The 24147-nt window shown below is 47.8% G+C and overlaps 1 protein-coding gene across 7 annotated transcripts in view; it reads right to left on the bottom strand.

Moving 5' to 3' along the window:
* Positions 1–1349: 1349 nt before the first annotated feature.
* Ankrd44 (ankyrin repeat domain 44) overlaps positions 1350–24147 on the bottom strand; it is a 220869-nt gene continuing 198071 nt past the window's right edge. For 3 of the 7 annotated variants that reach the window (XM_050159187.1, XM_050159188.1, XM_050159190.1), the window contains exons 18-28: positions 23676–23877; positions 19775–19862; positions 18750–18867; positions 16840–17056; positions 14598–14685; positions 13066–13149; positions 11922–12067; positions 11364–11446; positions 9642–9724; positions 7693–7784; positions 1350–5583 (exon numbers count right to left, since the gene is read on the bottom strand). In XM_050159187.1, coding sequence (XP_050015144.1) covers positions 5336–5583; positions 7693–7784; positions 9642–9724; positions 11364–11446; positions 11922–12067; positions 13066–13149; positions 14598–14685; positions 16840–17056; positions 18750–18867; positions 19775–19862; positions 23676–23877 — 1449 coding nt within the window. In that variant the 3' untranslated portion in view covers positions 1350–5335. Of the gene's footprint in view, positions 6984–7692; positions 7785–9641; positions 9725–11363; positions 11447–11921; positions 12068–13065; positions 13150–14597; positions 14686–16839; positions 17057–18749; positions 18868–19774; positions 19863–23675; positions 23878–24147 lie in introns of all 7 variants that reach the window. The other 4 variants (XM_050159191.1, XM_050159193.1, XM_050159192.1 and 1 more) reach the window with 2 other exon arrangements.

Here is a 24147-nt window from a genome sequence, read left to right as displayed (position 1 = left end):
TTCAGAGTGAAATGTGCAAAAAGGAAAATCCGTAGAACACGCTTACCCACAAGGCTTCCCGCCGCCTTCATAGCCTTCTAAGCTGGACGCTCCTGGCTCTTCGAAGCCAATTCTGGGACACGTTGAGGGGGGGGGGTGCAGATCTGTGAGGCTCTAAGCCCATTGAGTGGAATCAGAGAAGGATCAATGGATAAGCAATTTGAGGACAAGGAGGGACATGCGCACAATTACACTGCAGGAGAGGCTGCGGTTTGCTTAGGAGGGCAAAAAATAAAAAATAAAATTAGGGATCCCTTATTCTTCAAAGGAATCTATGAAGCCAAGCCAACAATTCCTGCCACAGCCATCCCTGGAAAGGTATTCTGGGACAGGGCCACACCTTCGGAGGACACTGGGAGAGAACAGTGTGACAAGGAGCTCCCAGTGATTTCTGCCACCGGTTCCTCATCCATCCATCAGCAGTCCTGTGCCCTTGACTACAGACGGGATCTCAAAACATATTTCTAGAGAATTGGAGGTATGTTAGAAAAGCAAACCCTCTATGGCAGGATGGCACGGTGGAGAGAGCAGAGAGGCACAGATTGTGTGGTCATATCATGAGCTCTGCAAACCTGAGCAGGCCGTAGACATCTCCGAAATAATGCTTCCTTAAAGAAAAAGCTGGGGACAGGACTGGTCTGTAAGAACTGAGATGATATATTCCGTGACGCTGTGATTGGAGGAACGGGGACAAGCCACACACCCCAAACCTTTCTCAGTAACTGGAGACATCACCATTAGGCTTGTCCCTCAGCTTTTCCGGTGACTGTCCCCAAAGCTAATAATACAGGGAGAAACTTAGGACAGACAGAAGCAAACTGGACTCCACCTCTAAGGATAGCTCGTTGGCCTGGCCACACATGGCAGCGGAGACAGTTGTGCGGACAAGAGGTTGTGCAAGTGTGAGAACCTGCGTGATTTCCTCCTGTGCCACAGATGCGACTTACTATGCTTCCTTCTCGCCACAAGTATGTTTACAGCGACCCCAACCTCAGTCGGAGCCACCGTGTCAAATTTGATGGTCCCCATAATCGCACGGCCTTTCTGCTTCTGGCTGACACACGACTTTCGTTATAATTCAGCTGAACTTCTCTATGCAAAATGTTGGAGGAATACATAACTATAATGAACATAGTATATAGGCTCAAGTCTTTCCTTTAGGTATGATCACGGAAGCATAAACAGCAAGCCTGGAGGCTGCTTCCTTGATTGTTTTCACAATTAATTGGGTTTGGAGTTAGGGAGCAAAGATTTGAATTAGCATAATTTGAAAAAAAAGCACACCTCTGAGAAATGGAAGAGAACACGAGTTGCAACAATATTTGTACCGTTTTTATTTGCAAAAATAACCATCTGGATGCAGGTCCACAGTATATTACAAGTAAGTACTTCATTCCATTGCGAGAGCACTCAGTAGTTGCAAAGTTTTAAACTGTGCTTGGGGAGATTCAGACTGGTTCAAAGTCCTTCACTGAACCGAAAGCCGTTTTCCTCATTTTTACACCTATGACATTGACCAGAGTCATTCAAGTCCGATTTTTTCATTTTTTTTAAAAAAGTACAGACAAAAATCCCACTGAAATCATCACACCATAGTTTTTGCTGTTACAAACGTGTTATACAAAACGCAACACCGGCACAACATGTTGGCAGGGATATATTGCACATGCTACAGCGTCGTCTGCAGACGAACCTACTACACAGAAGATGCTTGCATCGACTCTTCAGATCACTGCATAGGAAACACACGGGATTACATTCTACGCGCACGCTCAGATTGTCACTATCTTAGAACGCTGTTCCTCTATAATACTGACCTATGGTTGACAGCCCTGAGCGGAGATAGCATCTCGGCACGACAGAGCCCAACGTAACTCCTATAGAAAACTTCAGCATCTTCGTTTCAAAGCAGAGAAGGGGAGAAATAGGAAAAGGAGACATTGAAAGAAAAGAAAAAAGAAAAAAAAACTCCCTAGGGTCATATTGCTCCAGTAACACTCGGGTGAAAAGACACAAAGCGTCTCACGGAACATTTCCAGGATATACAAATATAAAAGGCACTCTGACATCGTGACACAAGACCACAACGGGACGAGTTTCTCAACAGTGCAATGGTTGCACAAACCCAGCTGCTCACTAGCGTGAGCGTGACCAGTGTGCGACGAATCCTTCGGTGTCCTCGTTCTAATGCAACGGGGCTACAAGCCAAACGGCCGTTCACTGCCCAGTGTACCAAAACATACTGTGGTGCCCTTTTGGTGGTGACGAATAGAAATCCCCTGAGTTATGATTTGCTAGGACTTTTAGGCGATTTGGAGATAGCCATGAATTTACCAGAGATAGGCAGACACCAGCGGACAGGTAAGTGCAATCAGACATGGTCCTTGTGGCGGTGGCGAACATACAATCTAAAAACCATGCGTTTAGGAGAAAGCACTGAGCGACTCAGACACCACTAAAAACACTCCCCCCCCATACCCCCAGAAAGTGATGTCGCAAACATGCACGAGACAACTGAAATCCAGAGAAGTTATAGGTTTTTAAAAAGTTATTTCTTAAAAAAAAAAACAAAAAACTTTTGGTCTTGTTGGGCAGGGAGGAGGGACAGAGCCAGAGAAGGTGAGAAAGACAGACAGACACAGACAGGCAGACAGACAGACAGACAGACAATTCAGAAGAATGGCTCTCTTTGTAAGCTTGATTTCATTGGGCGCCTTGTCTTTCCTCCATCAGAAAGAGGAAGGGAAGGCCAGCAGGGCTCCATGGCCACAGTGGTTCCTGCTAGGACATTGCTTTGCTGAAGCAACCCCCTTCCTCTCTACTGCGTCAACTACCAATGCCGGCATTTCATTTCCTGCTTTAAATGCCAGCCCGGCAAGACTTCCACTCCCTTCTGAAAGAAGACAGTATGGCCCATCGTGCCTCTTCAGCAGGAACACTCCCTTAATCTGCGGGGTTTCCCTAACGGTGAGGTCCTTGCTGCTCATTAGCAGTCTGTCCACGTGTTAAAAACACACCTGCTCCAAACCAAAAGAACAGATGGAGGGGTTCATCACACCTTCACCCCGAGAAGGTTAAAAAAAGATGTTGCTGGTGCAAGATTTGCCTGCTGAAATCAATATCAGTTTTATAAAACTTCTGAACAAGTTCTCATTTGTGAAGATCCAACGTGAGTTTTAATTAAATCAGGGATATTGAAAAGAGTGAGGGTAAAGGCCCCCAGCTTGGTGGGAACAATAGCGTATGTTGTCTGAGTCTCATCCAGATGTGAGCCAGCCCTGCAAAACACTGTAAGATAGAAAATCCAAGGGCGAAGACAGAACCTGCTCTAACCCTGGAACGCTGTGACCCACTGTTGCGGAGGTCTCTTCTGAACCTCCAGCGAGTAGAGCACAGCGCCTGGGTTTGCGTCCCTGTGTTTGGTTTTAATTCCTCTTCTTGGCACAGTGCCCACCCTTGGCCTTGTTTCCCATTAAGTCTCAGAGTCATGGGACATTTTGAGTGTCTTTTCCGCAGCCTCCGGGTCTTTCCTTGGGCTGCCTTCGCGTGCATGATCAGCTACACCTGTTTTCATCTCGTGGACGGGTTCTGCTTGACAACAGCGTGGGACCAGGCAAGGAACAAACCTGAGGGTCAGCTGGTAGTCGTGGGAAATGCTGGGTTTAACCCCAGAGCTATCGGCTAGCCCAGAGGCAGGGGTATTTTCCCACTTATTTTATTATTCTAAATAAGGTAAATAGCAACGAGAGAGACAGAGACAGAGACAGAGAGAGAGAGAGAGAGAGAGAGAGAGAGAGAGAGCCTAAACAGTGGCTATTTTCTCAGTATTTGTTTCATTTCAAATAAATATAAACACATCAAAGTATACAGACATATTCTCTGGTTTGAGAACAAAACGAAAACCCAAACCCGTGGACAACGCATCATCGGGGCATCAGTTACAAATGTCAAACCATCAGCTAGAAAACCATGTCATTAGAAATATAAAACACAGGAAAGACCGGTATGCAAAAAAAAAAAAAATGATTACATTTCAACCCCATAGAAAAGTTACTACGGTTCCCACTTGCATTTAGAGAGAGAGGAAAAAAAAAGTTCAAACTCTCCCGTCGTAGGCGGAAGCATTTTGGTCCTCATGGGCAGCGGGGCTGACGAAGTCCACGCATCCACTCACATGCGCGTGTGTCAGGATGTGCTCGTAAGTCTCAAAGTCTCATTCTTCTTTCTGTGCAGCTGTTCCGGGTGAAGGGCGGGGTCCGTTGGACCTAGAAGCTTTGGCAGAGGGAGCAGACACAGGTATTGACAATGCTGGTTTCGTCAGCAAACAACCGGCAATCAGCTCGCACTTCTACACCAACCGTTTCTGCTCCCGTCTCCTTGGTTCCCTTTCACGGGTGCGCACGGTCACTCCTGGGCCGCCACCTTGACTGAGCGCGTCTTGCTAGTCTACCATGGAAGGACAGTGCCGGCCCTGAGGCCCTTACCAAAGTCAGCATTTCCATTTAAGAGCACGCTCGCTAGACAGTGGTTTCCTATTTGACTTGCATATTGTTTCACGTTTTGGCACGGTATAACTTCACCTGAAATGCTATTGGCTAAATCTGGGATCCATTACTCCATTGAAAAATTACTCACGGGTTTCTTAAGGAGAGCCCTGGGTGCTATTTTGTTTGTGTCTAACGAGAAAGCATGGTCAACGTTCACATTTCATCTGGCAACTTTAACCAAGATCCTGGGAAGAGGTTGCGGTATTTACACGCTTCCTACGAGGACTACGAGGAGGCGGGGTCAGGTGGACTCCCTTAAGATGATTATAGGTCCGCCTGAAGATGAACTTTGACCTTTGGCTTCTAGTGAGGAAGTAAACAACAGACTGGGAAGAGGGTGCAGGCATTTCCTAGCCCCTCTTCCCTCCCCTCCCAGGGGACACGAATGTCGCTTGGCAGACCACGGAACTCACTGGCTAATACGTGAGAAAGGAAATCTTTAGGCTGAATGTTTGTCTCTCTGTTGTGTGATCCCCAAAGACAAAGGATTCAATACTTAGAAATTTTTCCTCACTTAAGATGAGAGGTAGGACTTTCACAGAAGAACCTTGGACCTAAAGAAAACAGGAAGCAAACCAGAAACCAGGTCTATCTGCGTGTGCTTCAGCCTACAGCCTAGCTGCCTTCCTTTGGCTAGACTGGTTCCTCGTCTGCTGGCTTCCGGAAGCTCGGTCTCAAATACTCGGATACAGCGTAAGTTTGGAATTCAAGCTTCCAGGCGGCTGAGGACACACCTCTACGGTCCATGGCTAGAATGTTTCTGAGTCGGAATCGTTCTCGTTATACCCGTCCTCGGAGCCCACGTGGTTACTGCTCAGACTGACCCCGCTACCCAGGTTGGAGAGGGTTGTCCTGCTCCAATTGTCCTTTCTAAGACCAACCAAGTTGACAGCCGTCATGGCACTCGAGGGAGAAAGGGGCATCATGGTAGCCAGAATGAGGGCCAGGCAGTCAGCCACGCCTTTGTTAGGAGCACAAGCGAGGGCCGGGGTATGACCTGGGCGTAAATGCAGACAAGGCAGAGGTTAGTCCCGAGGGTCCAGAGCTGTACGGCGGTCCACAGTACATCTCCCACAACCTTATGAGAGGAGATGCATGTTGAGTTAGAATTCATGCCAGCTAAGAGGAGTTACTTCCCACAAGCCATGCTGGGGTGAGGCCGGCATGGGACAGGGAGGATGCGACATTTCGCAGAGGTTCTAGTTTTGGGTTTGGGCTCACACGCCTACAGGAAAGCAAAGTGTTTTCCCCAGTTAGCGGATTCCAGCCGTCATCTAGAGGACAGAAACACACGGCAAGGGAGGGAGGGAGGTTGGGGACACGAGCCACAAAAACTAGCACTAGGACATCCAAGGGGGGAGGTTCCGCTGTCAGCAAACGCACACTATGAGCCGCAGACCTGGCAGAGGGGGACTCTCTTTCCATGGCAAGTGTGTGCCAAACAGGAAGGGTAAAACCAGTGGCTGATGGCGCTTTATATACGCGTCACAGAAAGTACATATTCTGAAAGCCCAAAACCCTTTGGAGAGGTCAGTAATTAATACTTTCCTGACCATTTCAGGGAATTTCCATAGCCCTACAAAAAGAAGTCACCTCAGCAACGAAAGTCACAAATCTGAGCTCTCAGGAATGTGGGGCGAAGCCCTGTTGGCTGTAATTAGGTGGTGTGACTCTATCACTCAGACTTGAGGCTTCAGACACTCATCAGCAAACCGGACCTCAGCACTTGATGGAGGTGAACACACTGCTCACGGACTTGCTAATCCTTGCCCCCACGCCAAGGTCCCCTTCCACAGTGAGCAGTGAGCTTGCTCCGTCAATCAGAGGAACCATTCTGGTAAAACTCAGTCGTTGTATCCTGTTCCTAGACGTGAGGGCCCTCTGCACTCTCAGCCCCGAAGAGACTATTCGTCTCTACAGAGAGAAACCAAGTGAAGAGCATCAGGTGTCTTAGGGGCAGCGATGGGTGAAAGGACTATTAGCGCAGCGGGGGTACTAAGTGATCTGCAAACGTCCCCAGCCACTGGCCCAGCTAAACCCTGATGGAGGCGGGCTCCCCTGGCACAGAGCTTCTGTATCCATAGATACAGACTGCACACACCCGAGAGCATGTTAACATCCATTTAATCTAGCATCTCATCGCGGAGAGAAACAGCTGGCTTCTTCATGCCAAGCTTAAGGCGGGTAGTGTGGCTAAAGATGAGGAAAATAAGCTGGGAAGGCTAAGGGGATGGGTTGAAAGAACCGTCTGCACTTCCTAGACGAGCCGGGCTGGGGAGAGCGCAGGGGACATGCTAGGGGTACGTGGGGCCGCGGGAACAGAACTAAAGCATCCGCTAAGATGTCAGCATGACCGCTTACTTCGGAGAAACAGGCCTGAGCTGCTAACTCCAATACCTGGAATAAGCAGTTAATTGAGCAGCATTAATACATCCGAATACTTTACTTAGCTAGCACTGTAAAAATTACTTGATGCGTATATATCCAGAAGTTCCCCTTTTGCTTCCTAAGGTTAAGAGGCGTTGTGCGTACGGTGGTCGTTTACTAGGATTCTGGTATTCAATAGTTCTTGTAACGCAGCAGGCAGAGTGGACGGCTTCTGGCTCATTTGGGGAAGGCCAGGCATGGAGGACAGGAGACACCTCCAGCCTAGACCCTAGTAGAAACATTTCATTCACGTTTCCCAGCTTTCTATATGAGACATGTGAGTCCTGATTTGCACTTTACATGAACATTTGATCTAGGAAGGAACCGGTGTGCGAAGATCTCTTTCCATGGAGCCCTGGAATGTCCGCTAATGTATGTAAGTCGGAATTTCCAAGGCCAAGCTGAAAAGGGCTTTGCTATACCTGGAATTCTTTGACTGAAATACGCTCAGCTGGTATTGTTACATGCAACATGGGCAGCAATGGTGGGCTACAGGAAGACAACCTACTGGGCAGAAAGACAGATAGGACAAACTACCTGGGTTTGATTTCTCACACATAAGTGGCTTCCAAGGGGAAGGGAGCGCCTACTGGCTCTTAAGCCGTGCCTAACTTTCACAGTTCCTCGGGCTTCAACCAACGCCACCTGTAGCGACCGCTAATTCTTCCTACCTACTTACCGTTTTCGTCGACCGCAAGCACACAGGCTCCTTTGGCCAGCAACTCCTCCACGACCGCCGTCAAGCCATTGCGGGCAGCGATATGGAGGGGTCTGAAAGACAACACCGAGCACTGTGTGAGTGAGAGAGCTGGGATTTTCCAAAGGTTGTGTGCCTGAGGAGGCTTCGTGGAGGTGGGAGATGGCAGACCCCGTGAGGGCGGGGCCCAGTGAGAATCTCCGGGGCACTGGAGCATGGCACTGTAGGACGCCAGTCCTTCCCAGTTCCTCTTTGTCCTGAGTGAAATAGCTATGTGCTCCCTGTCAAGATAGCTGCTCAGGGCGGGGCAAAATAAAGAGAGCTAATCCAACCAATCCTAACCTGAAATATGCAAAGCTGAGAGCCCAAACAAGCCTTTGTCTTTATGATTCTCTCGGGTACTGGACATAAAGGAAAACTAATTGGCAGCAAAATAAAGAAAGATGTAGAACTTACGGTCACTAAAAGGAAGATGTACTTAAGGGTCTACAAATAGTACACGGTCACTTTGAAGAAAAAGCAGTGCTGGGCATATCTTTTTCAGGTATTATTATGCGTTGGGCCCAGATCTCTCTGTATGCCTCATAAACAGTCTACATCGTAAGCCGTCTGGGGGTAGCACAGAGAAGGCCAGAGGGATCCAAGCTCTGCTGCGTTCTGTGGAAGGCTCTGCACTGGCTACTTTGAGACTCTGTTTCACATGGTTCAGAGGGGTGAGCGGTATTAATACACACTCTCGGATCTTTTTATTATTGGGTGTTCATAGATGTCTCACTGGTTTACAGGACCTCATAAAAGAGTGTCACCCTCAGAATATTGTGCTGTTTCCTTTAATAGTCTTAAATTAAAAAAAAAAAAACAATATTCTTTGCCTTTAGAACAAACGCGTAAGTAATTTCCCAAAATGGAAAAAAAGCTGAAGCAGCTTTTATATCCTTCACACTGAGGGTTACGCTGAATTATATTAAAATATAATCACAGCAAATAGCTTAGACGCTGTTCAAATGCATTCTGGGAACCTGATTTCTAAGCGTGCTCTTTTCCCGTCAGACTACATAAGGCGAATACCTGGTACAAACAGTTCCCCCAAATATGTCAGTTCGGAAGCCCAGGCGGTTTTCCTAAAAGCTCACTAAATGTATAATGAAGCCCAGAGAACGCCGGTAAGGAGAACAAAGAACTTGCAAACCCTGAGAAGCTGTATCAAAATAAGGGCTCTGCCGAAGACCGTGGATCTCCAGTCAACGCCGCAGAGGCGCACACAGAAACGTCATGAAGACGCGGCCTGGTTGGCACCACTCACTGCTCTGCTTCTCAGAGCTGGACTAGCGCGGGGCAGGCTCTTGCCTTGTGCTGGATAAACACTAGGACTCCGGCCCTGCCCCAGATGAACAGGCTTTATCACCCCTCCCCCACAGGCCCAGGCCCAGGGGCCATCTCAGAGACGATGCTGAGAACAGAAAGGCCAGAGGATGGGGCAGAGCTAGGCAGGTTGTCTTTTGGACACGACGCGGTCATGAGCTCACGGCAGTTGAGATTCCCTGCCTAAGATTTGCACAAGATCAACCCAGGCCGAATCCCAGTGGAGATGGGATAGATGATCTCCAGGCCCCGCTCCTCACTGGGGAGCTATTTGGAGAGAATTAACTGGAGCTGCAGGGGGTGCGTCATTCTTTTTGGCAGATGGAGCCACTCCTGGGTTCCCATGCCCCATTGGATGGTCCACATCCACGCATACAAACTGGACGTAATGGATTAATTGGGTGTTAAAAAAAAAGACATGCGGTCGGGAAGGAATCTGGGGGAGCTGGAGGATGAAAATGGTGGTGGGGATGACCGTATTTTGTTGTATACATGTTAGACGACCTCCGAAGAATACATAAAACAAAGTATGACTCTGGGCTCAGGTCGTGCGTGGCTGTCACACTCACGTCTGCAGGGTACTGTTTTTCGCGTTGATAAGGCTCTCGTCTTGTATCTTGTCAAGTATTAGCAAGGCGCATCTTTCATGGCCCTAATAAGGAGGAAGAGCAAGACACGTGAGGCAGAGATACAGCACAGCTCCTGACTTTCAACTGACTGCCAGCTTCCTCTGCCTGGAAACATCCAGGGCTGTTTTCCGAATAATTCCTTTCTCTAAAGAGCAAATGAGCCCGAGACACTCTTAAGCGTCTACCTGGGGCCCGTTAGGACCTGCTTAGCACGTTACTGACTTAAAATATTCATATTTAATATGAATATTTCCAAGATCATCTTTAAAATGAATGTACCGAGAGTGAAAGCAGACGCTAGTGTGGCCAGGCCGGTGAGTGGTGGAGGGGGCAGTATTAGCAGCACCTTTTAAAGCCTGCAGCATCACTTTTTAAACACACATGGGGTGCCCCTCCTTCAAACCTTCAATTACTGCTCTGGGGATCCATCTCCTGGAGTTCCCACAACACCCAAGATCTGTGTTCACTTTTCTCCATTTCTGTTTGGTATTCCGAAGAAGCCCTGTTTCTGGAGTGTGGTTTTTATTTTTCCCTCAACCATAACTACAGATATCTTTGGATATTATGACAATAGAGGCTTGATAGTTAAATTATCAATCATTAGATCTAGGATTATGTGTTACTAAGTCTGTTAATTAAGGGCATAGGGCCACCATCATCAGCATCATCTAAGAGTCAGACATGTTGACTCTCCCTGGGACACAGAGATATAAAATTCCATCTATAACGAAAAAGAAAATCTTAGGCCAATTTAGACCCAATCAAGAGCATACTTTTTGGTTTCGAAGACAGGTTCTTACTATGTGGTCCAGGCTAGCTTTGAATCCCAGATTCTCCCACCTCAGCCTCCAGAGCGCTGAAGTGAGAGTCATGCACCCCCATGCCTCGCCAGCATCTGTGTTTTAAGGGCATTCTCAAGTGATTCCTTTGTACAAGGATGTCCGTAAAGCCCAGGAGTTCCCATCACCAGCACCCTGTGCTTTGACATACACTTCCAGATTCAAGCATTTCTGCTGTTTCTGTATTCTTTTCAGGGCACAGATACAAACACATAACCAACCAACGAGAGGAATGGCTGAGACTTCTGGTACCACCGGTGTCAACTGGCATTATGACATAATGCACTTTGCAAAAATTACACATACAGGCATTTGTACGCATCTTTTATGAAAGAAAAAAAAATCTACTGTATACTATGCATTGATATATGCCTAAGAAAACAGCGGCCGTGTACATGGATTCTGCTTTAAAGCACTGTGATTTGGGGCTGTCTTCAATCCCAATGTAATGGGAACTTCTTAGTGTTTATCAGCCACATCACTAATGTCTTACCCTGTTGTGTGGCACCCAAATGCGGTACCACAGCCAGAGAGACAGGTACAGCGGCAGATTCGAGACAGGGGGAATGTGGCCGGACCACAAGTGGCAACTGCAGGAAACCCATCCTCATCGTTCCCTTTGGTGAGTGGGGCATATCCACCAACCCAGATTTCTGCCCCTTCCTTCTCCCGCTTCATGTTCACGCATCGTTAACAGCATCTTGGGAAATGGTCATTTAGTTATAGAACCCATGCTCCCTCGGAGCCAGGGGGACAGACCCTGTGGTCTCACTCCTATGGTCACAGCAGGAAGCAGCAGCATTTGAAGCTCATTCTTACGTACCTTGCTGATCGCCAGGTGTAAGGGAGTATTCAAGTCCTTGTCCTTGCCACTCAGGTCAGCTTGGGCGCCGTTCACCAAAATATCTACAGACAGAACCACGAGAGAGTAAGTGAGACTGGATGCCAGGCACGTGTTTCGGTGCGGGTACAAAACAGCACTCGCGTCGGTACAGCCCACATGCAGACTCAATGTTTGTAAAGAAGGAACAGTTGGTTGCCATATCTGCTCCATTCAAGCGGGAGCTGGGTGGGCAGAGTTCCAACCGCCCTCAGAGTTCCACCATTCACCGCCCCTCAGCCTTTGGGCTAAATCCAAGTACGCTGTCAGTCTTTCCAGACAAGATGGCTCTTTTTTTCTGAAGGTTGAGTGATTTCACCCAAGGATACGCTTACTTTGCTATCATCTTCCAATGACACAGTTACAAAGCGGTGAAGATGCCGGAGCTCAGAGGCGGCCCCTTCCTGGCGGCCACGCTAGAATAGCGCTGGCGTCTTTATCTGACTCAATGCCGCGTTTCTGACCGGCCCCAGTGCAAAGCCCGCAGCCTAAGTTACGTACCCACCGCGCCCGCCTGCCCGTTCTCAGCTGCCATCATCAGTGCCGTTTTCCCTGAATGATCGACTGCGTTCACTTGAGCGTCGTGTCTCAGGAGCAGCTGCAAGCACTCCGCGTGGTCACCAAAGGCTGCTGCATGGAGGGTTGTCCTGCAGGTTTCAAACACACGTGGATTTATTGCCTTGCTGGTTATTGCCGTAACCATCAAGAGACATGCGAGGGTGCTTTCTAAAGATGTAAAGCTTCCGGGTTGGCAGAAATGATGGCCCAATCTTTTCTTAGAACCATCAAGGCTGCCATGGAAGTATCAGCTTTATGAACGTTGCCGGTTGATTTTGGGGGGGCGGGAGGGGAGGCTCCTGCAATGACTGATAAGGAAATCAGTACCATTCCAACCATCTAATCCTGAGTGCTAGTGAGTTCCCACTCATCCATGGCTGAAACTTTTAAAATTAGGGGCTAATTTGGAGGCAATTGGTTGGTTAACTTAAAAGCCTACGTAACCTAATGCAGACGGTGGGGTTACTGGGGAGGACAACGTGACATTACTTATCAAAATGGAAAAAGCATTAGCCTTCATGAAGTAACTCCACCCCCAGGACTCCATTTCCCATCTATACTCAGCCGTGCAGACAGATTCCCTGTGCTGCTTCTTAGGAATAGCAGAATATTGAAAGCCACGCGAATAGTCTTCTAAAGGAGTCAGGCCAAGCAGCATGCTATGCGTTCACTCAGTGAGATAACATGCAGCTTTAAAAGGGAAAATGAATCTCTTTAAGTTTGGTACGGAAAAATCTCTAGGGTAGAAAAACATACCACGTATTACTTTCTCAGTTAATTATTTTTTCCTTTTGGCCAAGCGCCATTCATGTCTGTGATTCTAGCACTCAGCAGGGTAGAGTCTGGAAGATCTTGAGTCTGAGGCTAGCCCGGGCTGGGTAGCTAGTTCAAGGTCATCCTGAGCGAGTCTCTCTAAACACTACTACAGCTGGAGCTCAGTCTGAGCTTGTCTAAGGCCCTGGATTCGGTTCTTAGCACTACCCAAGATAAGGGTATCTAGAAAGAAAAGCAAGTGGCTCCCTATTCTACAACACAGAACAAGGACCAAGTCTCCAGACCCGAAGTGCGACACCTCGGCCTCACCCACCTGCCTTTGTCATCCCTGCAACTGACGATGCTGGGATCGATGGCCCCCAGCAGCAGTGACGCACAGTTCTCGTGGCCATTTATTCTGGAATGAAAACGGATTTTAGTGTAAGAACTCATTAAAACATATCCTTCCACACTGCATCTTTATATGCATCTATATTTAACAATTGGATTATTTTTAGATATAGGATGCTAATGTCTGTAGCATGCTACAGCAGTGTGCACTGAAACCTCCTGCTTGCTTCCACGAAGGACCTCAGTGTTCGTGAGGTCCCCTGGAACACCGCTTGCACAAGGTCCCACATATGTGATGTCGAGACAGCAAAGTGGAAAAGACATAGATCCTTCACACGTGAATTCACCCTCATTGGTATTTTTAATATTTGTCCATGAGGAGCTGGAGAGATGGCTCAGCACTTAAGAGCACTGACTGCTCTTCCAGAGGACTGGGGTTCAATTCCCAGCACCCACATGGCAGCTCACAACTGTCCATAACTCTAATTCCAGGGGACACAACACCCCCACACAGACATACATCCAGGCAAAACACCAATGTACATAAAATAAATAAATCAATTTTTTAAAAAGATTTGTCCATTTTTACTTTATGCATATTATTGTTTTTCCTCATGTACTTATGTGTACTCTGGTGTACCCAGAGCACGAGGATGTCCTTAGAGGCCACTGGACCCCACTAAACTGACATGGATGGCGGTTAGTCACCATGTGGGTGCTGAGAACCAAATTTGGGTCCTCTGCAAGCACAGCAAGGATTCTGAGGCACTGATCCATCTCTCTGGTCCCCCAATCACCAGATTCTTTCTCATCTACCCTTTCTTTACTGATACGATTTTCATGCCTTTAGTGTCTTTCTAGTCAAATGACCCCGCTTCATGGGAAGTCCACAGGTAAAGTAAAGACGGCATGTTCAAGTTGTACACCCCGCTCTGACTCATGGGACCCTGACATAAGGTCACTGCCTTCTATGAATAACATTTCTCTCTATGAACTTGCAGTAACAATTAGATTTAAAAAGGAGGAGGATGGGTGAGGAGAAGGAAGAGGAGGAGGAGGGAGAAGGAAGAGAAAGAGGAGGAGAATGGGCAAGGAGAAGGAAGAGGAGGAAGAGGAGGAAGGAGAAGGAAAATGAGGATAAAGATGAGGAATTTTATAAAAAGTCTTCCTGGCAGAAAATGTCTTACCAGCTACAGATATAAAAAATTGGTATTAACCTTGACTTATTTTTCAGAATTTGCCAAGCAATGGGGGATACCGCTGAATACTTCTTCACATCTGTGGACCATACCTCTCGGCACACCACCATGAGCTACCTTGGAACTTTAGCTTCTGGGAAACCATGACCATGAGAGCCCAGGCAATGGTAGCAAAGCTATTAGTCTCTAGCAGCAGAATAGAATACTTCAGTCTTATCTGCAATCTAAATGCTTTTCTTCATTTATAAAAGGCACATTTCCTGCACACAGTTAAAGGAACGGAGGTCACCGTGACATTTCCACCCTCTCTACTTACATCGCACAGTGCAGTGGAGTGAAGGGATTACCAACAAATTTCCGGAAACATTTCTGCTCCAGAAGTACCTCTATGCAGTTTTCATTGCCTGCAGAGAACACACAAATTTAGAGAGCCCCCAGACAGAAGCGCTGTTCAGCACCGTCTGGCGTTCTTTAATTTTTTAATTTCCCATTAAGGGTTCGGTTCTAGCATATGAATTTTCCTGTATTGGCGGAATGCCCGTTCTCTGTGGAATAAAACGAACAAAACGCTGAAACGTTATGAACCGCGCTCACAGGTGTTCTGAGATACAATGAGCAAATCAAACAGCGAGGACCATATGGCCTGGTGGAGAGAGAGAAAACATCACGTGGTTGGCCAGTGGAACAGATTCGGTGTCACCCTCAGCGCTCGAGAGATGCCCGACATCAGCGTTGCCTCAGTTTCCCCATGTTTATAATCGGGACATTTTCCTTTCACCCACACCAATAGGTTAGCTCACAGGTGGGTACCCCAGTGAAGGGGTCATGGTGGAAGACAACAACAACAAAAGACTCTAAACGTAAAATCTCATGGCAGTGTTTTTAGTGACATCTGGCCACAGGAGGCCCCCCGATGAGCAAAGGGGAGGCATTATGGTGAACAGCAATGCACGAGACTTTTAAAGCCTTCTCTGCCATTGTCTTAACTAGGGTCTCTAGAGCTACGATAAAGCACTGGGACCAAAAGCAACTTGGGAAGGAAAGGCTGTATTTCCCCCTACAGCTTGTTACAACTTACCGTCCAGGGCAGTCAGGGCAGGGATGGTAGGAGCAGCCATGGAAGGGTGCTGCTTACTGGCTTACTCTTCATGGCTTGCTCAGCCTGCTTTCTTATAGTGTCTGTGACCACCAGCCCAGGGATGCCACTGCCTATAGCTTGGGTCCTCCCGCAGTAATTATAAATCGAGAAAATCTACCATAGGCTCGTCCTCAGGCCAGTTGGGTGAGGGTGTTTTCTCAGTTGAAGTTTTCTCCTCCCAAATGACTCTATCTTGTGTCGAGTTGAGATAAAGCTAGCTGACACCACTGATTTTATTGCAAATTCTGCTCGTCAGTGGGAGACTGAGTCTGAGCAGCTAAAACCGGAGCGTGGCAGACCACTTTCAAAATTTCACAGTGCCCAGCGAAGGGGACTCTGGGAGCTTGGACCTCGGACCTGGAGGGAGGTGCTCGAGAATTCCAGAATTGGGGATTGATTGCTGGGGAGCAGGCTGCTCTCCTCTGCTTGCACCAGCAGAGGTTCAGGAGCAGAAAGACGGACCCAGCCCCAGGGAGACGACGTGGGCTGCGGCAAGTGTGTGTCTTCCCTCACATCCGGGACTCCCCTGGCTCTTCCTTTTCTGTTGTCGGTTCTTTCTGGCCAGCGAGCACTCACAAGTTGTAGGTTAAAACGTTATTTGAGGTTAAAAAAAATTCAGTCCGCCAATGGTAGGAGAGGAGCAAAAATAAGTTATTACGGCAGAACCAATGAAGACTAATGAAGACACGGGCAGTCTTATGTCAATGTAACTGGAGCCCAGGAACTCTTCCCAGACTTAATGATCACGCTAAAATCCTAACGGAACTGAAACGGAAATACAAAACCACAGATGTAGAGTAAGAAATATTTGTAAACAATATCTGTTATCTTAGGGGGTATATAGGAGATCTTCTTAAGCAAGGCTGGCTACAGAGATGCTATGAAAAGCGGATGAAAGCCCCAAACATCAGCATGGAAGAAGGCATTCCAAAGAAGGAACGAGGCAGAACACTGCCACAGATAAGGTGCCTGGCTCTTCCAGACACAGGAGAACTCAAAGGCTCTTCGGCAAGAGAAAGAAGCTCGGATGGAAAAGGCCACTTTCAGAGAGGAAACAACAGGCCGTAAACACAGCAAGAGGCTGGGAAACGCAAAAAGACACGTGTTTTTCCCCTTGATGTTGGCAAAAATAAAAAGAGGGTCGAGTCACTCTGGGCTGGCAAAGTTGTGGAAAAAGTACTTTGATATACATTAGAGCAGCGTTTTGGGGCGGTATGACTCCTTGCCATTAAAAAACACGCATTTTAAAAATTTCACTTCTGGATATTAAATGAGGTTTTTAATGCTGTAATATGAATATACATGTTGCCACAGTGTTTATGGCAGAAAAGAAAACCCCCAAATTAATCTGAATGCTTATCAAAAGGGAGCTGGTTGAACAAACAGTCTAGTGGAATCACCCAGATGGCACGCCACTCACCATTGTAGCAAGCCCAGTGCAGCGGCGTGTAGCCCTGGTTGTCTCTGAGGCAACAGTCCTCCTCCGACAGGGCAATCTGGAGCAGCTCACTCAGCCACGTGGCATGGCCCCGAGCAGCCGCGTAGTGCAGGGGCGTCCTGCCTCTGGCGTCTCTGCAGAGGACGCAGGCTTCCTGTTCCAGCAGCAATTGCACACATTCCTCGTGTCCTGTCATAATCTGTCACGTGGCAATGAAAACAGAAAACAAACTGCGGTTGGCTGGGGATGACAGCGTAGGGAGCGGAAGCCCCCCCCCCCATTTCTGGTCTAAGGGAAGCAGGGGGCGTTGCTGAGGGGGGCAGGAGGAAGACCAACCCTAGTCAAATCCCTGCTAGAAAAGCTCACAAGAAACACAACCACAGAAGGTATCGTGCTATGTAGAAAAAAGCAGCTTCAGAATCAAGGAGCAGGTTATGTCCTGGCTGTCAACTCCTGTCTACCCCTCTCTGGCTCTCGCTGTTCACCCATGAGAGGGCAGAGGACAATGACCTGCGGACAGGGATGTATTCCGAAAATATCCCAGTGTCTGTCCATGGGGCTAGAGAACACAGCCTGTTGCCCACTCAGGTTACAGAGCCTGTCCATCCCAAGCTAACATATCCAGTTCGTCTTCCTGTTGGGCATTGTGGGGTCACAACACTGGCAAGTGTTTCTGTATCCGAACGGCAAAGGCACCAGGAGAGCTCTACAGGAAAGGACTGTATATGTCCAGCTCCATTATAACCGTGTGAGATCGCTGTCATGTATACAGCCTGTCACTGACGGGCACATGTATGTATAGTCCCCGGATCTGCCGCACGGCCCAAAAGAAGTGCCCAGAAATAAGAGCCACGACTATAGCAACACCCATGGAAAATTCTTTCTGCCCTTTCTCAGGGTGTTCACACCACACCCACAGAGCAATTTTGTGATTTTTACCTTTGTACATTTAACTTATTTTTTGTCCCCCAAAAAAGACAACTCTGCAGATGTGTACAAAGAATTGGCCACGGGACACATACAGTGCCCTCATTTGTCACAAGGGGCCACAGAAATAGCATGACTGCTCCAAGCCAGGAAATCACAGAATGCATTCTGGCCATTCTGGCGCCTACACACAATGGGGCATTAGAAATGGCCAGCCAGAAAAATATTTAATAGCATGAAAAATGGTCCTTTATATATACTAAGAGAAAAAAGACCATATGATGTGAGTGTATGTGTGTATACGTGTGAGTATTTGTGTGTGTATGTGTGTGTATGAGTACATGTGTGTATATGTATATATGTGCATATGTGTGTATCTGTATGTACATACGTGTGAATATGTGTGCATGTGTATAATTATGTGTATGTGTAAATGAGTCTATGTATGCATGTATGTGTATGAGTGCATGTGTGTATCTGTGTGTATGTATATGTGTATATGTGCATGCATGTGTATATATGTGTGTGCATGTATATATGTGTGTATGTATATATGTATATGCATGTATATATGTGTGTGTATGTGCAAGTATATATTGTGTATGTATATGGATCAAATGTTACTACAGGAGATAGGATTACCGGTGATTGTGTTTTTCTTTTTCTGCACTTAAAAATGTTCTATAATTTTCTGTGATACGCATTTTGCAGTCAGAAAGGTGAGCCAATCCCGCCAACAGTAGGTGTTCCCGTGGCTATTATCCTAGTCTAACAAAGTCTTAAAGCAGGACCTGACCTTAGTTTTCATTATCCTATAATTGTATAAAATTCTGCAATTTCATTTTGACTGCAGAGCTAATTGATTGTTTTATGAAACAAATCTTTCCACTAAAATCTCACGCCGGATAAAACCAAGCCAGTTCACTGAAAAGGCCCCTGGCTGAAGCTGAGAGAGAAGCACGTACCCCTCTGTGCAGAGCTGTGCACCCCACTATGTCCACAGCGTTGACATTTGCTTCCTTCTCCAGCAGCAAGGAGACAGCATCGATGTGTCCATACGCTACTGCGAGCATCAGGGGCGTTCTGTGGAGAGAGGAAGGAGATTAAAACCACTTCCAGCAAGAGAAGAGTTTCTCTCTATTATTAATGGCCCAATATTTCCTGTGTTATCTAATTTGCTGTTCTATGCCGTGTAGAACAAGAGATCGATTTCTGTTCCAAGGGACTTGTAAAATGGTGGCATAATGCACAGGCCCAGGGCAAGGCAGGAGACGGTCTCATCTCAGGTCATTGCATTAATTCAACCATTTTCGGTACTGTGTGGCAACCGCTAGGTGCCAGCTGGCTGGGGCATGTGTGTACGCAGAAGAGCCCTTGATCCTGTCCCAGCAACTCTGCTTTCACAGCGACCCGACCCATGCTGACCTCTGTCTGCTCCGGGTTTACCTCCACCGACAGAGCTTCCTGGCCTTGAAAATAAGTCCGGCTAGTGTAGAAGATGGGGCCCTGCTCTGACTGGGACTCAAACTCATTCACCTGGGGGTAGCAACTCGAGTCTTTCTGTCTGCCCTTCTTATTCGCAAGGAGAGCCTGGGCGAGGAACAGGCCAACAGAGAGAAAAAACGCAGGCAAGGATACAAGCCGAGGGATTTTGTTTTTCACAACAGAAACAACCCCTCAAGGTCTGTCTTTTTGCCATTGTTAATTAAAAATGTATAAGTCAAAGATGGAGAAGCTAGAAAGTATTAAAAGCCAGGCAACAGATACAGCTGGGATAAAGAGGTGTCTGCTGTCGTTAAGATATGCCCACACCGGTTGCTCACTTAAATGCTTGCTCTGGTGGCCGTGCCTCGCTGTTCCAGACTCCTTACCTATGAGCTTCACAGAGCTGTACTCCTATCCTAACTCAGCCTTCTTCGCTGCTCAACCAACCAACCACTCGGCCCTGAGGACTGACAGAGCAGCTGAAGGCCAACACGGAAGCACTTACTGTCCCTTGCCGTCTCTCACGTCAACCGCTTCGGGGTTGTCTGCTATTTCCAGCAGTAGTCTCAAGCACAGCGTGTGCCCATTAACAACTGGAAGAGAAAATGGCGGACATTCTTTTAACGAACCAACGCTGTAGCTCTTTCTCCAAAGCCAAGCTGACGTGGGCGTCCAATCAATGACTTCCCTCTGCTCTGAGCAGGCAGCCCTGGTTTCCAGTTCAAGACGACCCAGGGGGGGCTGGCTCAGGGTCGGCCCTTTCTTCCTGCCTGCAAACTCTGATCTGTATCTTCCCTTTCTGTTTCCAGAGTTAAGGGGGCTTTCCTTAAATTTGTTGTCCTTTCGTATCTCCTTGTATGGGCCTGATAAGTCTCCTCCGGATCCCCGACGCCAGTCCCACTGAGAAGCTCTCCACATTCATACACCCATCCTGTGTCAAGCACATCTCCGGCCCCCTTTTTTTTTTTTTTTTTTTTTTTTTTTTTTTTTTTTTTTTTTTTTTTTTTTTTTTTTTTTTGCAGAGAGCAGGAGGAATAGAGAAGAGAGAGAAAGAGGGCAGGGGATGGAGAACAGAATGGTCCCCGCTCTTCCGGATCAGTAAATTCTAAATTCTATATCGGGGCAATAGTTCCCATTGATTTGATTAGCGGTGGCTGCCGCTGAAACTCCAAGGCAGGAAGGTAAGCACAGCCCACGCGTTCCCTCCTCGCGGATGCTGATGTCTTAGCCATGCTATAGCAGGTGACAGCAGCTACTGACCGCCTTCCTCTTCCCTCCTCTCCCTACTGATGCTGAGGGAGGACTCAGAGGCCCCTAGTTAAGGCCGCTGGCCCTTACCCGCCCCAGCTACCCAGGAGTGCGCAGAAGATGGAGTGCAACCCCAGCGCCATGCTCACCTCACAGCTGGGGAAAGGGCAACAGGAGGCGCCCATGGGCAGAACTAAAGACGCCCCTTTAGAAGAAGGTGGTCCCTAAATGATGCTGGGAAGCAAATCTCACGGGACAATAAACCCTAGAATTCAGTGTGTTCTCAGCGTTTGTCCATGGTTTGTGTGTGTGTAGGAAATATTACGAGTCAGAATTCCAGGCAACATTTTATGGCTGCTGCTGCTGCTGTTCTTAAAATGATACAAGGGCCTGTTACCTTGTTGAAATCTGCACAGAGCCTAATGCGTGCCTTAAAAGGAAAAGATTGGCGTCGGCCGGACAGCTAAATCCCCTTGGCAACTGGCTCAGGGGTGGGAACTCCAGACCTTGGCTTTTCTTTCTGTATCCATTTGATAATCTTTAATGCTCAGAATCACTCCAAGGACATTTCGTTTTTGAGCAGACATAAGAAAAGACTATCTTGGCTTCCATTGCTCACCTGCTGTGTCACGTGACACAAATCATTTTCAGTGTCTGCTTCTCCACCACAGTAGCCTGTCCTTACCTCACAGCCCCCAGGAAAATTCAGTCCCCCTTAGGGTGACAAACCTGTTCTACTTGGGTTCCCACTCACCACAGTCTCTCCAAGTTGTCTTCTAGCAAAAGGACATTAGTGTCTTTAGCTGTGCCCTGCCATCTCCATCCCTCTGCCAGACTGGTCCAGCCTCTCCCAGATGTGAATGACAGCCACAACTGCCACTGTGTTTATCTGTACCAACCCCTCCTTCTGGCTGCCCCTCCTCACAGGCTCCAAGGGTCTGAGACAAAGGAACTGGCCTCTCACGTGAACTGGAAAAAAAAATTCTGGCTAAGTGGCTGCTCACATCTCAGGCTCAAATCTCAGGCTGCTCAAATCTCAGCAGACATTTTGTGGAAGGTGGTCAGATGACAGCCTGTCTTTTTAATGAATGGCGTCAAGGGAAAGACAGCGTGGGTCTTCCTGACCACGAGGGGGCACCCTTGGACCACACCTCCATCACGGTGTCAAACGGGTCAGGCTGGTCCTTCATCATTTACCTGTTTTATGGGGCCGTCTTCCACAATCAAACCAGCCACAGGCAATTGTTAGGAATTACCTGTTAACAAGGCGGAAGCTTGGCTATGCTAAGCAACAAATCTTTAAAAAGAGCAAACTAAGGAAGCCTAAGAAGTAAAAATAGTGGCGACAAACAAAAATTTGTAATTGGCTATGCCAGCCATCACTGACATTTCCCCGGAGATAACTGTTTCCAGATAATCAGGCCACAGGTAGGCTTTCTCTGTCTCAGTATTGGGTCTGTTCAGTGGCTTGGGTGTTAAGGGATAGTGAGAGATTTACGTCTGTATTTATTTTAATGTGTGTTTGTCAAGGAGTACATGCAGAGAACCAAGGATAACATGTAGGAATTGGTCCTCTCTTCTGCCTTGTGGGCCCCAGTGACCAAATTCAGGCCATCAGGTTGGTGGTGAGAACCTTTGCCCCTGAGCTCTCTCGCCGGCTCTGACAAAAATATACCAGCCTGTCTAGTGTTCCCAGAAGACTTTCAAGTAATGAGAACCGTCCACATCTTTTAAACACATGTCCTAACTCCTTCACTTCCCCACCAAGACCATCTCATCTTCTGGGCTCTTCCGAGTCAGATAAAGAACAGTGAATACAAGCTTGTTGTTCTGAGCATTTGCTAGGGACTGGTCTGCTTCAAAATAGTAGCGCCTTCCCATTTTACCAGTGCAGGCTGGTATACGACACGACCCCGATTTGTCATCTAACTCGTGAACATTAGCTCTCAGTTCTCAGGTAAATACTCGAGGCTACCTCAGTAGCACATGGGGAGGAAGTTTTCTGATGAGCCCTACAACACCAGGTCATCCCTGTTCTCTCTGGAATTATTAAGTCTCTTCCTTCTTAGAAAGACAGATTCATTAAATATCTTTTAAATTTATTTTGAAACCACCCCAACAGGGTCAGGGCTTGACTATGTGGGGCAGTTTTTCCTGGAAGTAAATAAAAATACATCCTTGTTCATTTGTATTTAAAAGAAAAAAAAAAGATGCCGACCACTGCCCTTCAAAGGCTAACACCACGGCATTGCCTGAGCCAAAAGGTGCTCTTGCACTAGCTGGGCCAGAGATTCTAACAGAGTGCTTTCACATCTGTGCACATCTGTGCACGTCTGGAAGTGTCCCTTCCTGTGGACGGCAGAAACATCCCAGGAAAGTCACGTCTCTTGCTGACTGACGCGCACAGGTGCGTGTTTCTGTTTTGCTCTTGGGTGCATCAAAAGCGAAGGGGGGGGGGAGGGACACCGCGTGGGTGGATATATAGAATGCTGTGTTAATTAGCTTGCTGTCTGTGATTCCCCTGGCACAGCAGTCCTGGGTGTCGTTAAAGCCTCGCTTCCAACTGCTTTATGATTCTGATGTGGCTTGCTCGGTCTAACTGACTCTAGAGATTACAGGGTAACTCGCCATCCCCCCACTCCCCCCCACCCCCGTTTAGAAGTCTAAGGCTCTGAGGCTCTTTCTCTGGGGAGGCCAAAAGGCACCCGTCACGTCCAAGGAGAAAACAGATCAAAAGCATTTTGGATGCATTCAGGTATGCACGGCGTAGAAATAAAACTGAGATGTTAAAAGTTAGGATGGAAGAAGGTGTTGCTGACCTTCGCAGGGGTTGGGGGTGAGGATCGGGGAGGAGCCTAGTGCCTAGGCACACACCTGGTGAACCTAGGGCCTGGTACACGCTAGGCAGCCGCTTTCCTCTGTACTATAACCCCAGCCACAGTCCTTTTAAAATCTTTTTTAAAAAATATTAATTTATTTATTGGGGTGGCATGTGCCCTATGCATTTGGATGACAGGAACCTGCAGGAACTCAGGTCAAACAGGCCTGGTGGCAAGCACCTTTATGTGCTGAGTCGCCTCAGCTGTTTGACCCTTTGATTTATACCTACACACGAATTACAAAACTCGGGAGTAACCTGGACCTTCGCGGGGACCTACCTGAGGCGTGAAGCGGAGTTCTCTGGGTGACATTGTCTTTCACAAACATGGATGCGCCCTGGTTAACGAGCGCTTCCACGCATTCCGTGTGGCCCTTGAAAGCGGCTAGGTACAGAGCCGTCCGGCCTTTCTCGTCCCTGATGTCCAGGTCCACCAGCGACTGGAGAAGAACCTCCAAGGCTTGGTGGTGCCCATTGTAGGCCTGCAGAGAAGAAAGGCACACATAGCAACCCTCAGAGCTGCAAATCCCCTGGCATCCACCGTCACGGCTGAGCTTCCGGAGCCGCTGACTCCTGAGTCGGGTGCCTAGTCCTGCTGCAACTTGAGATGCCATGTTTGGTTGAGGCCTGCCCTTTTCTGAAAGGAAGTGGGTGAGGGGAGTGGATCTGGGGCAGAGTGGAGGTGGGGGACATTGGGAGGAGAGGAGGGAGGGGGGATGCAGTCAGGATATAATATGTGAGAGAAGAAAGAG

The sequence above is a fragment of the Alexandromys fortis genome, unplaced genomic scaffold (genome assembly GCF_014885135.2).
Source record: "Alexandromys fortis isolate MF-2015 unplaced genomic scaffold, M_Fortis_MF-2015_v1.1 scaffold_65, whole genome shotgun sequence".
Taxonomy (NCBI): Eukaryota; Metazoa; Chordata; class Mammalia; order Rodentia; family Cricetidae; genus Alexandromys; species Alexandromys fortis.
This window is presented reverse-complemented; position numbering and strand designations above follow the sequence as displayed.